The sequence below is a fragment of the Ambystoma mexicanum genome, chromosome 8 (genome assembly GCF_040938575.1).
Source record: "Ambystoma mexicanum isolate Mex_15411 chromosome 8, UKY_AmexF1_1, whole genome shotgun sequence".
Taxonomy (NCBI): domain Eukaryota; kingdom Metazoa; phylum Chordata; class Amphibia; order Caudata; family Ambystomatidae; genus Ambystoma; species Ambystoma mexicanum.
The window spans coordinates 1,562,706,516-1,562,722,424 of record NC_090929.1 but is presented as its reverse complement, the minus strand read 5'-3'; the positions used below and the strand labels follow the sequence as shown (position 1 = coordinate 1,562,722,424).

General features: G+C 48.1%; 1 protein-coding gene and 1 long non-coding RNA gene across 3 annotated transcripts in view; one reads left to right on the top strand and one right to left on the bottom strand.

The window, feature by feature from the left end:
• MXI1 (MAX interactor 1, dimerization protein) overlaps positions 1-14,820 on the bottom strand; it is a 203,630-nt gene extending 188,810 nt beyond the window's left edge. The window contains exon 1 of the mRNA XM_069611766.1: positions 14,394-14,820. Coding sequence (XP_069467867.1) covers positions 14,394-14,820 — 427 coding nt within the window. The remainder of the gene's footprint in view (positions 1-14,393) is intronic.
• LOC138473200 (uncharacterized) overlaps positions 1-15,535 on the top strand; it is an 84,552-nt gene extending 69,017 nt beyond the window's left edge. Inside the window, exons 1-2 of one of the 2 annotated variants that reach the window (XR_011268735.1) lie at positions 13,816-14,235; positions 14,422-15,535. This is a non-coding gene — a long non-coding RNA (uncharacterized lncRNA). Of the gene's footprint in view, positions 1-13,815; positions 14,236-14,421 lie in introns of those variants that run through there. The other variant, XR_011268734.1, reaches the window with a different exon arrangement.
• Positions 15,536-15,909: the final 374 nt, after the last annotated feature.

Genomic DNA, 15,909 nt, shown 5'->3' with positions numbered 1-15,909 from the left:
CGGCGAGCACCGTGATACGCAGGTTTGCGTGGTTGCGGAAGTCGAGGTTTGCTCCTGATGTGCATGCCCGGCTCCTCAACATGCCCTTTGATGGGGAACATCTTTTTGGCAGCAAGGCTGACGAGAGCCTTGAGAGGTTGCAGACCTCAAAAGCTGCAGCGAAGTCGTTGAGCGCTGCAGTTCGACGACCTCCGCCTTTTCGTCCTGGGGACAGCAATGGAGGGGCAAGTTCCTTTCGTTATTACTCATCCTTTGGTAAAGCGAGAGGAGCTGCCAGTCAAAGGAGCCACCATAGGAGTGCCAGAGGTGGAAAACAAGGTACTCAAGGCCGCTCGTGTAGTTGCCTCTTTGCCCTCAGGCAACGCCGCAGCCGCTTCAGCTCGGTCATGAGGCCATGTCCCATGGTTCGCCGGTTGAGGGAAGGCTGGCGCAGCATCTTGCAGAGTGGCGCGCCATTACTTCAGATGTGTGGGTTCTGGAGATCATAACCCATTGCTACTGTCTTCCTTTCCGGCAGAGGCCTCCAGACAATCCACCGGGGAATCTCTCTTTGAAGAGTCCGGATCCCCTCCTTGCGCAGGAAATTCAATCCCTGCTGGAGAAAGGCGCCATAGAACAGGTGCCTGTAGCAGAGAGGAACGAGGGATGGTATTCTCCTTATTTTTTTATTTCCAAGAAAGACAGGGGATTGAGACCCATCATGGACTTGCGCGGTTTGAACAAACTCCTCAGGAAGGACAAGTTCAAGATGGTTACTCTCTCTCAAGTCCTCCAGGCCCTTCAACTTGAGGACTGGTTGGTGTCTCTCGACCTCAAGGACGCTTATTTTCATGTGCCGATACATCCAAAGCACAAGAAGTACCTGAGGTTCGCCGTTGGCGACTCGCACTTTCAGTTTTGGGTCTTGCCGTTCAGATTGACCTCCGCCCGAGGGTCTTCACCTAGCTCATGGTAGTGGTGGTAGCGCACCTCAGGAAAGGGGGGATTCACGTCTACCCCTACCTGGACGATTGGTTGATCAGGGCGCGCTCTCCCAAGCAAGTCCTGGATCATCCGTCAGTCACCTGCCACTCCCTCCACAAGCTGGGCTTCTCCCTCAACTTAAAGAAGTCCCATTTGACACCAACTCGGAGGCTCCAGTACATCGGAGCAGTGCTCGACACTTCCCTGGGGCAGTGTTTTCCTCCCCGGGTGAGGGCTCGTCACATTCAGCAGATGGTGCACAAGTTTCAGCTTGCCCAGAGTCTCCCAGCGTTCGAGTTCTTGAGATTGCCCGGCTTCATGGCATCCTGCATTCTTCTGGTGCCGGGGACCTGGTTGCAGATGAGATCTTTGCAATGGGCACTCAAGCTCCAGTGGTTTCAGTCCTCTGGCAGGATGTCGGACCCTGTTCAGGTGCCGTCCTCAGTCGCCCAGGACCTTCTATGGTGGGCCGTCGAAGGCAATCTGATGAGGGGGGCTCCATTTTGGCTACCCTAGCCGGAGGTGACGATTGTGACGGACGCGTCCCTCACGGGATGGGGAGCTCATGCCAACGAGTTGACAGTCAGCGGTCGTTGGTCTCCGTCGGAGTCCAGACTCCATATCAATCTGTTGGAGCTGAGGGCTGTCAGGCTAGCCCTGAAGGCTTTTCTGCCGACTGTGCGAGGGAAGAATGTCCTGATTCTGACGGACAACATGGTGGCCATGCACTACCTCAACAAAAAGGGGGTGGGGGGGTAGGTCACTTCATCTGTGCAGGGAGACAATGCAGCTCTGGTTCTGGGCAATTCAGCAGGAAGTTTCGATCTTGGCAGTTCATCTGCCCGGAGATGAAAACGAGATGGCGGACGCTCTGAGCAGGCAGAACGCGATCTCTCACGAGTGGTAGTTGGCTCAGGAGATTCTCCTGGAGATCTTCGCCCTTTGGGGGACCCCTCAAGTGGATCTCTTCACCCCCAGTGTCAACCGGAAGTGCGAGAGGTTCTGCTCGCAGGAATTTCCTCCAAAAGGAGCCTTAGGAGACGCGTTTGTGGTGGAGTGATCATTCCCACTGCTGTACATGTTTCCTCCAGTCCCTGTCATTCCGCAAGTACTGCCGAGGTTCGGTTCCCGGATGATCCTCACTGCTCCGGCGTGGGCCGGGAGGACGTGGTACCCGGACCTTCTCGACTTGTCCATCTACCCTCCACGTCGTCTTCCCTACCGAGACGATCTGCTCTCAAGGGAGGGGGGGGGTCAGGTTCTCCATCCAGAGGTCGGATCCCTCAACCTTCACTCTTGGTTTCTGAAAGGTTGAGGTATAAGGATTGGGACCTCCCTGAGGACGTGATGGAGGTGTTGCTCTCGGCCAGACGGCCCGCAACAAAGTCCCTGTACCGTTGCCGTTGACCTTAGTTCTGAGACTGGTGCAGGGTTAAGAATGTGGATCCTTTTGCATGTGACATTCCCATGGTTCTGTCTTTTTTTTGCTTTCTTTGGCCCACAGGGGCCTTCAAGTGGGTACCATTAAAGGTTACCTGGCGGCGCTGTCCATATTTAAGCGCTCGTATGAAGTGTTCCTATTTTAAAATTCCTTTAATTTCTCAGTTTCTGAAAGGGCTCACTAATGTGATCCCTCCGTCACCTTTCCAGGTGCCCGGTTGGGATTTGAACCTTGTTCTCAAGTTTCTGATGGGTGCTCCGTTTGAGCCTTTGCATTCATGCCCTTTGAGACTGTTAACTCTTAAAACTGTATTTTTGGTTGCGGTCACTTCCGCTCGCAGAGTGAGTGAGTTACAGGCACTTTCAGTTAAGCCACCCTTCACTGTGTTTCATAAGGACAGGGTTGTCCTTAGAGTTTGTCCTTCCTTTCTTCCAAAGGTGGTGTCGGAATTTCATTTAGGCCAGAAGGTTGTTCTTCCGGCGTTTTATCCTCCTCCACATCCTGGTAATGAAGAGGAGAGGCTCCATAGGCTTGATCCCAGGAGAGTGTTAAGCTTTTATATTTCACGCATGTCCCGGGTCAGAGTGGACGATCAACTCTTCATTGGTTACGCTGGAAAGCGTTTGGAACAAGCTGCGACGAAACAGACTTTGTGTCGCTGGATTATTTTGGCTATCTCTGAGTGTTACCGCTTGGCGGATAAGGACCCACCGGTCGGCTTACAGGCCCATTCTACCAGGGGAATGGCTACCTCTACTGCCCTACAGAGGGGTGTTCCTATTCGTAACATCTGTGATGCAGCCACCTGGGCTTCGGTACATACTTTTGTACGTCACTACTCCCTCGATTCCATCCGGGGGTAGGATCTGGCTTTTGGCAAGGCGGTCCTTTACTCCGCAATTTGATTGGGCATTCTAAATTTCTGTTTTCTAAATTCTTTTCCCACCTCCTTGCATTGGTACTGCTTTGGGAGTCTGTCTTAGATCTGGAATATGTCAGAGGACCCAATCCCCTTGAAGAACAAGTTACTCTCTTACTCGTGCAGCCGGAATGCTGTGAGGGACAAGCCTTGCGCTCGGCAGGCCACGCACAAACAGCTGCTCTGCCTGAGGAGAGGAACACAGAGGATGCGGCTGGGCACACGTCACACGCGCCTCCACAGAATTAAGAAGAGCTGCATACAACTGTGAGGAGGTACAGAGGGAGGAGAGAGAAAAGAATCCAGAGACAAGCATTCCAGCACTGGAACTGGGCCTATGGCAATAAAGGCCAAACACAAAGGAAGTCACTAGAGATGCCAAAACACCCCCGCCCCACCCTCACAGTACAGGAAAAATAATAATAATTAAAGGTTTCACCCTGTGATTAAACGCAGAGTGCACGTAAAGAGACCACAGTGCTACAAAGGCAGGAGAGGAAGTGCCATGACAAAGCAGAAAAAGTGAACACCACTCCCCAAACCTACACAAAAAGGTACAACTCTCACTTGAGCGCAGCTAAGCCCACAAGATGTCTGGAGACTAGGTTGCTTCCACATCTGTAACAGGGGGCCTCGGGTCCCACTCTCCCCTCAGGTGGCGGAACTTGGATGCTTCACATACTTCATGCAGGAGCCATAGAACTCAGTGACGAGAAGAGGCTGAAAAACATTGCAGTGGAACTGGCTGTAAGGGGCATTGCAGGGGAATTACTAAATTGAGACAGCCTTATTTCAAGACCTGCAAACAAAACTATCCGACTATTTTGCACCTCACACCAATGTCGATTATGAAAGGCATATTTTTCATACGACGAGACAAGAAAAAGGATAATCTCTAGACAGCTATGTCATGAGATTAAGAATAAAATTCAAACACTGTGAATTCCATCGTAATTCCAACGACGATGCCTTGCGATCCCAGGTCATAGCTGGGTGTGACTCACAAGCATTTAGGAAGAAACTGTAGCAGAAACAAAGATTGCTAGAAGAAATCTAAGCCCTGGCAAGTATGGAAGCGGCAGTGGAGTCACAATTAGAACATTTAGGGAAACTGGTGACAAAGTCCAAGACTATGGAACCTGAAGCCATCAACAAATTGCACACTGCCCAGCACATCCCGGCACGACGCACGGATGCCACATGTTTTAGATGTGGATATGAATACCCACCCACAGGAGAATGCCCAGCGCTAGGGCAACAATGTGCAGCCTGTGGAGGAGAAGACCACTTTCCTGCTGTCTGTAAGAACGTGCCACTACTCCCCATAAGGCGAAGATCCCTTGGAGAACGAAGGACTGCACAGGTGATATTACAAGAACCATACAGCGAGTACAGAAAATCTAAGCGGGAAGAGCGCGACCACAACAGTTCACACCCACAAAAGGATCACAGAGAGTCTGACAGTCCCAGACATGGAGGCCGCCGACAATATGTCCGCTACATTGAAACAAGATCACCCTCCAGTACTGACTCGCACTCGTCGGGAGACGCTCAACACAAAAAGGGACGTGTTGTTTTTAAACAACAACTCTGCGAAAGAACAGAGCCCAGTTCTCATACTCCAGGTCAACTACACCCTTCTGAAATACCTTATAGACACTGGAGCGACTGTCAACATAATCAGTGAGTAAGCCTTCAAGTCACTACAACGATCTCCGCGACTAAAGCGATCCAGAATCGACATTTATCCTTCTGGATCGACAAGACCACTGCCATGCAACGGCGTCATCACGGCCATATGCAGCCACAAAGCACATGCCGCAGAAATTTCAATGCATGTCCTCAAGACCGAAATAAACAGCGGGTACATTCTCAGCTTTAAAACGGCAGTAGAAATGGGTCTAGTGCACATTTTATACCATCTAATGGCGCACAAATACTTTGCAAGACCTGAAGACATAGAGACAGCATTTCCAAAACCTTTCCGAGGCCTAGGCAAGCTGAAAAAACTGAAAATCCAGCTGCACATCAAACCTGAAGTAAAGCCTGTTGCTCAACATTATCGGGGCATTCCCATTAACATTCAGAAACAAGTAGAAGAATAACTAGACGAATTACTGAAACAGAAAATCATTGGACCAGTCACAGGTCCCACCCTGAGGGTATCAGCCATAGTCCCTGTCCCAAAGAAATCCCCAGATGGATTAATCAGATTGTGTGTGGACATGAGATGGGAGAACGAAGCTATCGAGAGGGAAAGACACCAAGCACCCAGGGTAACACACTGATTCATCTACTGCATGGTGCAAAATTTTTCTCTAAATTAGACCTCACAAAAGGTTATCACTAACTCGAAATTGCCCCAGAATCACATTACATAATGACTTTCATAACCCGCATGGGTCTTTTTCAATATAAGCGGCTTAGTTTTGGAATCTCGTTTGCTGCAGGGATTTTTCAAGATGAAATCCACAAAGTTATTCGCCATGTACTCAACTGCCTCAACTACTCAGATGAAGTATTAGTGTTTGGTAAAACAAAGGAAGAACACGATGCAGCACTCCAACCGTGTGTGTGCAGCACTTGAAGCGGCCGGACTAACCCTCAACAAGAGCTGGTGTGAATTTCAAAAGGGATCACTCAGATTTTTTTACATATATTTTAAGAAAATGGAATGCGTTCTGACCCAGACAAGGTGGCAGCCTTGAACAATGCTCCGCAGTCAGTCGCCAAACTTTGCTTGTTCTTAGATCTGGCGGGCTATTGCTTGAGTTATCTCCAAGACTATGCAACCATTAGCAACCCCCACCCCCTTCGTCCACTCACATGAAAAGATTAGCCTTTCCAATGGACCGGGGTCTGCCAACAAGCATTTGAAACCATCAGAGATAACATATCAAAAGCCGAGGATATGGCTTATTTTAACAAGGATAGAATAACTGAGGTACTAGTTGATGCCAGCCCAGTGGGTTTAGGGGCCATTTTGACACAAACACTGGTCGGACCCGAGCAACACATTTATAATGGCTTATGCCAGTCGGAGCCTCACCCAGACAGAGCAGACGTACTCCCAGGCTGAGAAGGAAATCCTGGCAGTTGTCTGGGCCTGTAAATACTTTCACCTTTTTCTATATGGCAACGCTTTTATGGTTGTCACCGACCACCAGGTGCTCCTGACAATTTATGGTGACCCACGTGCACGAATGCCACCGAGAATAGCATGTTGGGGCTTGAGGTTACAAGACTATAAATTTGACATCCTACACCGCCCTGGCAAAGAAAACAACCCAGCTGACTACCTGTCGAGAGATCCTACAGGACCAGCACAAGCGGGCCCCTCCATTGCGGATACATATATCAACTATGTAGTTCATCACCTACAACTGCTGCCTGTGGACTGGACCACTCTTCTAAAAGAATTGCAGCAAGATCCTGCTCGGGCAGCAATTGTGGCACACTGTATAAAAACAGGAAAAACAAAATATTTAAAAGACCAAGCGAGAAGTGAGGAGGAACCAGTGCGGGAGGATATCAAAAGTCTGGATCTTGAGAAGGACAAACTTGTGGATGACCATCTGTTCCTAAAAGGATGCAAAGTAGTCATACCTGCAGCGCTTGGAGAAAGTATCGTCAGGCTAGCGCACGAAGGCCACTGGGGGGTGGTCTCACGAAATTACTTCTAAGACAAAAGTGTGCTTTCCAAAATTAGATGGAAGACATCATAGACCAGTGTGCCATTTGCTAGCAAGTGACCCAACCCACTCGGCCCAACCCGCTGCAGATGTCTCCTCTCCCGGAAGGTGTCGGAAGAACTAGCAATGGACTTCTTCGGCCCCTTGCGAAATGGTGCATATGTACTAATCGATGAATACTCAGGTTTCCTGGATGCACAGCTGATTAAGTCTTCCGCGGCCACATGTGTGATTCCTGTATTAGACTGCATCCTATCCACGTACGGAATACCCAAGGTGAAAAAATCGGATAACGGACCACCGTTCACCAACCATTACTGAGAATTTTGCACATTACATGTGTTTCCTACACTGGAAAATAACACCAAGATGGCCCCAGGCCAACGGCATAGCTGAATGATTCATGGCAAGCATCAAAAGGACACTGCAGGTCGCGAGCATCCTCAACAAACCATTTGAACAAGTTTTGTACCAATTCCTGCATGAAAGCCCCTCTTATCTCATGTTTCGTAGAACTGTGAGGACACGATTACCTGAAGGTGGCCCGGGGCAATCCCTAGAACTCCTTGAACAACAAGCAAGAAGTAGAGATCAGTAAGAGAAGAACAAGATGAAAGAACAGACACCCGACGAGGAGCGAAAGAATGTGACACTGAAATAAGGAATCAAGTATTAGTGCGTCAGCCTCCACAGAGAAAAGAAGAGCCCACCTTTGGACCCGAGCGACTACTTGTGTCCAGCAAGAAGGGAACCATGATAACAAGTGGAGAGCAACACCCGCCTGTAACGCGCAACTCCTCAAACTTTGATTCATACATGGAGACGGCGAGCAGTCGGAAGAAGAAAGCAGTGGGTCAGAATAAGTGTCCTACCGAAAGTGAGGCACCCAGCTTGCTGATGCGACCCGATGTCGCATTAAACCCCAGAGACTTATCGAAGGAACGAGTTAAGACTGTAGTGAGCTAGCATGTTAAAAATGTGGGAGATGTCTTGTTGTGATTAGGGCATGCAGCCACCCCTCATCGTTGTGAAGGATGGCCAATGTTCAGGCCATAGTTCATTGGGGAATGACGTTTGGGATGGGGAGGGGGCAGGACCTGGAGGGAGGGGGATGTGTCAGTTACTGACGGTTGGCCTGCGAATAAACAGGAAGGTTTGCAATGGCCTCCGTCCCGCATTGTTATTACATATTGAATGAGCCACCCGCCTGAGAGGCCCTCAATGGAGGATGACCACGGTGTGACAGCCCCCATGCCTGGAATGGCTTGCCTTGGGCGGTAGGCTCCCTCTAAGGCTCTGCCTTTTTAATTTTGGCCGCTAGATCGGGTGGTTATGTTCCATGGCAGTCTCTCCCTTCTCACTTCTGGCCCCTACGTCTGGAAGACTATGCCTTTGGAGTTATGTTCAATCGCATACCATTCCCCTTCTCAAAGCCCACCTATTTTCTCTAGACTTGTGTTTTTGTCTCCTCCGCGCCATGACAATATTTGGTGTAAATCTGCTCTATAAACCCTATTTGCATTAAACTAGTCTCCACGACTGCATACTATCGTTCACACTAAGATATTAGCAAAAAATGTAGAGCTCCTTATTATAAATAAGGTGAGTTGAATAGAGTCAACGTGACAAAATTCATTAGCCCAATGTAAACGCGTGATTTCTAATCTCAATCCTTGCAGTACAAAATTTAGAAAAAAAAAAAACAAAAAGGAGGTATTCTTCAAATGTGGCGTTAAATGTCATTACAAAAGCGCCTCGAGAATTTAGAGGAAGCACTTCTCGGTTTAATCGAAAATGTGTTTTTTACAGTGCCACATGTAGTAAGAGGCAGTGCAAAGGCCTCTCTATTTATGTTTGTCTGGAGTCTCCACCTTGACCCCCCCCACCCCCATTCGCCCGCCTAAAACATCTCACGGTATAAACGCACATCAGATTAATGAATCTCCCCTACTGCATTTTACAAACGCGTGTACGCGGTTCCGTTTAAAGACGTTCGTACCTCACCATGCACAGACATGGCACCACGTTCCAGTAAGTATTGTACCGTGAAGGTACCGTCCACAAAAAATAGACACCGACGCCGCATTTGCGCGCTCTTTGAAAATACGCAAACTGCACTTCCTGTCTTGCAAACGCGGTAACCCCCACCTTTTGATTTATACTGCCTCAATGATCAATCTTATTTAAGCTGAAACTGTACCTAGCGCAGATCCGCTTCTACCCACCTCCATCAACAGACTGTATGAAGTGTTCGGTCTTCCATGTAAATCATGTATTTTTCTGTTTAACCGTATAACTAGTTAAAGTCTGTAGTCAAAGTATAATCTGTCCTTCGTGTCCAGGGCTCGAGGGCCAGCCTTATTGTTGAAGGTCCAATGTCTAAAAGGGGCCAGGCAGACTAACAGCAGGACACAGCCTTTGTGTGAAGAAAGCGATGACATCATCCGACTACAACTCCCAGCAGGCCTGTAGCACCATGCCTTCCCGGCTCAGCAACGCGTGACGTCGTCAAGGAGGAGGACGCCTGATTGGTGGAAAGTACGGAGGCTGCTGCACATCTGCGGCCCAATAGGGAGAGAGAAGTTTGTCTCCATGTGGAAGCCATGTGTTTCCTCAGCCCTCCGAAGGCAGGGGCGGGATTGGTATGATGGGGAGACTTGCAGCAGCTGGTGGGGGATAGAGCACGACGAGGCGCCTTCGCGTGAGCTGGCTCCCTGGACCTGGTTTCTGCAGCTTAGCAACCGCAATCATCCTCGGAAACGAAACCGTATTTGAACACGCACTGTGTGAAAAATAGAATAAGAAAGATCGAGCGAAATCACTTCTCCTTCAGAGAAAATACGCCAAAGTAGCCAAAGCCACCCCCCATTTCTCTGTTGTACCATCTCCTTTAAAACAGTAAGCAGCTTGAGGAATTAACTTTTGATTAAAAAAAAAGTAAGTTGGTCCAATACAAGCAAACGTCCTTCTTCCTGGTGCAAAATCGCCCTGTTAAGTTACGATGTTGGGTGGTAAGGATACGAGTCACCATCTGCGTCATGATCTAGTTTAGTGAACGTAAGTACCCACAGTGTAAACTGCAGGTAATAGACTCTAACCAAGCCTGGCCTCGCAGCTTCTAAGGTTCATAAATGTGTTTCTTGATAAACCCACATGATATTTGGATTGCTTCTAGGCCACAGTCGGTGGTAGTCCGCACTATTCATTAACAGATCTAATACTGCGTCAAAGCATTTGCATTAATGTTTCCACTTGGCACTCCGACCAAAAGCCCAGGCAAAGTGAATTGGCCATCAATATCCAATGGTTTTGAATCGGTTTATACCTGGATGCTGCACTATACGATAACATAAAAAGTTAATAGACACACGGTCCCATTCACTAACAGATTGTACATAAAATAATAACCTGTGTTTTTATATAACCCTTTCCTAAATGTCATGGGCCTGTTCTCAATGTATGAACCTCAGAACGATGAAAGGTTGAGCTGGCCTTGCAGTGGGTTCTCGAGGTTACATTTTATAGCTCTGGTGAGGGATGGTGGTGCTTCGTAAAGTTTGTAATAATCGTAGGCTCGAGGGTGGTTAAAGGCCTACTAAGAATATTTTTGTTGGGGCCTTTCAACAATTATTCTAGGCAGCACAACTTACTGTGGACGTGGAGTTATTGGTTCTGCTGAATTTTAGCCTTCTCATTTCCCAGCAATACAAGCTACTGATCTAACATCCGCGCCTAGATTTAGGTCCCTTGTCCAGTTCCTTTTGGATGTGTGCAACATAAATGTCTCAAACTCCTTGCTTGTCAGTGGGTTGAGATGGTTCTCAGGTGCAGCTTCTATTTTGCACTGAAAGCACATATCCATGAAACAGGTAAAGCTACCCTTAAAACTTGCTGCAATGGATAAATGTGACCCAAATCTCAATATTTTAATAAATGAGCCAGCTTACAAATGACCGCAAATCCCAAAGACATTCAAATATTAATTCTGTGGGAGATGTTTCTCACAGTCCCTTGCCTCATGAAAGTAACCTGCGTTTGGCACCTGAGAAATTACTGATAAAGAAATATAAATTGTCCACCAGCCCCGTAATGCGCACATTATATGATATAATTATAAGGAACAGATTAAAGACCCTGTAGCAGAGGTCTTCAAACTGGGGTCTGGCCCCAATAGGGAGGCATGGAGGAAGTTCAAGGGCGGTTCGCCCTTTTAAAAATAAGTTTTGGGCTATTATAAAATATCAACAGTGTGGCAACATTGTTATAGTCAAGAGCGCATAAAGTTTGAAGACCACTGTTATAGTGATGCAAATATCACTCTATGCCTATAATCGTAGACAAAGGGGCTGCTCGTACCTCCTGATGGAACCACAGGATACATCACATGCAGTTGGACTGGCCTATATGGATGGGTATGACTGTTGACAACATACCACGTATATCTTCATTAGGATGTTCGATAATACCCAAGTGTGCCAACAGTTCACAAGCACGAACTTCCCAAAGGGCAACATCATCTTAATATACCTTGAATGAATCAACAGGAAAAGTACAAACCATCAACCGCCATGCCATGATGAGATATGTTACAGAATAAAAGTGAGTCTTGCCTCTCTAAAGAGTTTGGCCCAGAATGTGTTGTACATCACTCCTGGTTTTGTAGAGGGAGAGAAAAAAAAATATGCATGTATGTTTTAACACACACCCGCGCATGTGTATGTACAGGGTTCAACATTTCCAGGAGCTAGGCGCTATATATCTCCTGGTTATAGCCTGGTGGTTAGCTTAAAACCAAAAGCTAACAGGAGCTACTTGGCTCCCTAGACAAGTGGTACCCTACAAACATAGCTTTATAATATGAACTTTGTAGGTTGGGGAACGTGTATCAAAGAGAATTAAGGACACGCCCAGGGGACATTTAAAGCATATTAAATGATATATAATGGACACAAAGTTAGTTTGCATCTCACACTCTGCGTAGTAGCTTCTGGTTCGGCAGACGAAGCTCTTGCTTAAGGGGGTGGCTGATACTCAGGATCGGGTTTTTGCTTCTGGTGAACACATCCTAATTTCGACCCCTGTATGTATAGGGGATGGGATAGCTAACGTGTGAAGTACTCGCCTCTGACATGAGACCAGCTTACACATTAGACGGTCGAATCCGGGCGCCGAGTCAGCCCTCCGTCCTTCGGATGATACATTAAGTTCCATTACATCTCAGAAGTGGGAGGAATCCGGGATGTTCTTGAGACAAAAATCCGATTGTATGTATTTACATTTTTAAGTGTGTATGTTATAAAGAGGATTTACATTTATCGATAACTAAACAAAGTAATACTGTGTAACAGCGTCATACAAAACATGTCTTCTGCCATCAGACTGTCTGCACGGAGACTTTAATAACTGCACCCTTCTTTACTTGTGCCGATCAACAGTTTGGGGGTCTCAACATCGATAGTAAAATTGAGACTTCTTTCAATCGCCGCTTGGAAAATCTTCATCGTCTTCCCCATGCTGGGAACACCCTGGCGTGATAAAAATGTTCACCAAGTGCCTCCTTGGCTGCCAAGCTCTAGCAGGCCACGGGCGGCATTCCATGCGCTATTAAACGTAGAGCAGCACTGCCTTGTGGCAAACCCAGCCCAATGTGCCACCGTAAGCTACACATAAACGCCCGAAAGCACATCAATGAATTGGACAGCGATGAGCATGCAGGGACCCGCCTTGCACTGCACTGCCTGTTGCAATCAGCCATGTAAACCAATGCACACGGTTTGTGTGTTTATAAGCCAGGGTTACCAAGGGACGGGCAGGGCCGTCGGGCATCGCTTGGGGAGAAGCAGGCTGTTTACCCATAAACTCAATCCCTCTGCGTCTCCCCCTCCGATATACGAGGAGGGCATCGCCACCACCAAGAGGCAGGTCTATCATGGCACAAAGGCCCTTGAGCTGCAACTGCCATGTGTGCCCTGCACACTCCTTCCATGCCTACGTGACCGACAGGCACAAGGGACACCCCTGTTTGTAGAACAAGGACGCGCCGCCGAGTATTCTTCCCACATATCAGTCGAATAGAAAGAAAACAAACATGTAAAAAGCACAGGGTCGTTTTTTTCATTTAAGTACAGACACGACTGGCTCTGTCAGTGAATAAGACTCCGGATCCCTTCTAAAAATACCTGAGTGGATTAGTTATAAAGCTTTAGCTAACACGAGACCGACAACGTCGTGTCTGTGTGTGGAGGGAGTGGGTGGGGGCACCAGTGCATGGGGGGGTGGGGTGCGCAGACCTGGCAGCTTACAGCAGTGGGACCTTCGCCCATGCACTTGTTTTTCCTGTGACGGATTTTAAAATGGCCAATTGCTAAACTGGCTATTTTATTAAGGTGGACACGACTGCCAGGGTCCTGCACGGCATACATGTAAAACTGTATGTGTTCAGATATGAATAGTGCCCGCTCTTTCACCCACGCCTGCGTCCCGGTGAAAGGAAAAGCGATCGCTGCCCCGCTCCTCAGAGGTCTCTTTTTTCCCCCCTCTCCCTCAGCAGCTTGTAACCAATTCCTACGTGCAGTCAGCAGAAAAACGGCACACAAACAAATCCGTGCAGCGGGGGATGGACAGTTTCTTTTCTTTCTTTTTGTAAAGTCCCCGCCGCTGGAGTCGCTCCCTTGGCTGGCTGGTGTTTGTCTGAGATGCTCCACAGCTCACTTGAATCTCTGCCCAGCCCCAACCCCCCCCCCCCACCGCCCCAGACACACAAACACGAATTTTTAACTGACTTTGCGTTTTTCTTTTATCCCGGAGTACAGTTTGCTCCATTGGATTGAAAACAAGTAACACATAAAAACACACTTTTTTTGGATTAATCTCTCTGCCCCTAATTTGCTATTCCTTTGTGATCGATGCAAACGGACAGCAAAACCCCGTACCATTTACGTCGCATTCGCCAGTGTGCCGCTGATTTACACCGACGATAGCACCAACAAGCCTGCTTTGTAGGCACCAGTGACGCATTCGTTGAAACGCATGCATATTTATAGTTGAGCTGCAGCGATTGCTGCTACACTCTGAGAAAGCTTTGTTCTCCGGGAAGCCTGTTTTTTTTTTTAAACACTGACATGTATATTCAAAGCAAGTAATCTTGCAGTTATTTCATTTTTCGAGGAAAGGAAAAACACCACAGCCTTTTGTTTGCGCCCATTGGCAGGCCCCAGTGGGTGAGTCTAGTGTGCCAGTGCAGAATGCACAGTGCACTGAGTACTTCCATTGTTTGCTAACTCGTCCAGGCACAGCAACGCACTTGGCTTTTGTGTGTGTGTGTGTGTATGTTTGTATTTTTACATATCTTCGCATACGCAATGGATGATGCACTTACTTTTGTTTTCTTTTTCCACCCTCTCCAGGTAGCTGGCCGCCTCCAGGATGACCTGCACATTCTGCAGGAAGGTGCTGATTCCCTCCATGGGGTCCGTGTTTGAGATGTCCCAGAAGGGGGACCCGGGCATCTCCTGCTGCTCCGAGGACGTGTCCATGGCCTCGTCGTCTTCGTAGCCCACGTCCTTCCTCGGCCTGCCGCGCTTGCCCATGTTTCTTGGGAGAGGAAAGATGAAGTCTGGAGCGTGCAAGGCAGCGGCAGGGTCCCAGACAGCCTCCCAGCAGACTTTCTGCCCCTTCTCGCTCTGTGTGTTGTTGTCAGGGGGGCTGAATGAAACAGAGGACTGTCTGGGAAGTGAGAGGGTGTCCCCGCGGGTCCTAGCGCCGGCTGCTCCCTCCCTCGACTGCTTGCTGGATACAGAATACATGCCAGGCTCTGTTGCCGCCCAAGTCTGCGTTTAGCCGCCCCTTGTACACGCTGCGAGGCAAAGGTGAGGCGTGGGCGCCTTTGGGGGGTCACCAGGCCTGAAAATGAGCGCGATGCACTTGTTGCAAATCTACGTCTCGGTTTGATCAGTGACTTTAGTAGCAGCACCGTGCCGAAGAGATCTTTTTTTTGTACGAAGGAATATATCGAATACTAAAATACCCATATGTAATTACAGCACCGGGCTTCAAATCGTTATTTTTTATAGGTTTACATTAGCAGAAAATACGCCTTTCACGTTCTATAGACTATCCATTAATTTGCTGTTTGCCGTGAATATTGAAGCAAATGTTACTTTAGGGTATGTTGTCGCTTTTTGGAACTCCACATTGTGAATGGATGGTAATGACGTCTTAATATTATCCCCAACAGCCGCCTTGGTGTCGCTATTTTGGTTTGTCATGCAGTGTTTTGTACTATAAGGAAATATTCCTGACTGTGTAGCCGACTGTAGTATGCTGCTTGCATTGGTGCACAGATGCAAGTATGAGAATGTAGCCTAGTAGCCTGGAACCTACACTACACCGAGGTTCCAGTGAGTCAGTTGGGACACACAGGATGTGAGAGAGACCAGTGAAGATGTGTATATTCCTTGTGCTCCTACCCTCTTCTTATAGCTTACCCTGTAACCAAATAAAGTAACTTCCTTTTATACATACCTGCCTCCTGTCTGGTCCCTACTTACATGAAGAACCCTAAATACTACACAGACTCCCTGTCCTGCCACCTTTTCACAGATTTGCGTCCCAAGGCAGGCTTTTCAATGATGCAGTCTTAGAGAAGTTTAACAAATTCTCTTCTACCAATCTTACTCACAAGCACCTAAAAGGTCATGGGACACAATCCCAACCCTTGCAGATGTGCCTTGAGGACGCACTCACTGCATCCCAACACTGTACGGGAGGACTTCGTTGGCACCAGAGGCATCGCTAGACAAAGACTGGGGGGTGGCGGGGCTATAGCCCTGCTCTTCTGGTTGTAGCCCCAGATTGAATTTCAGGGGCTACAACCAAAAGGCTTGCTAGCCCTG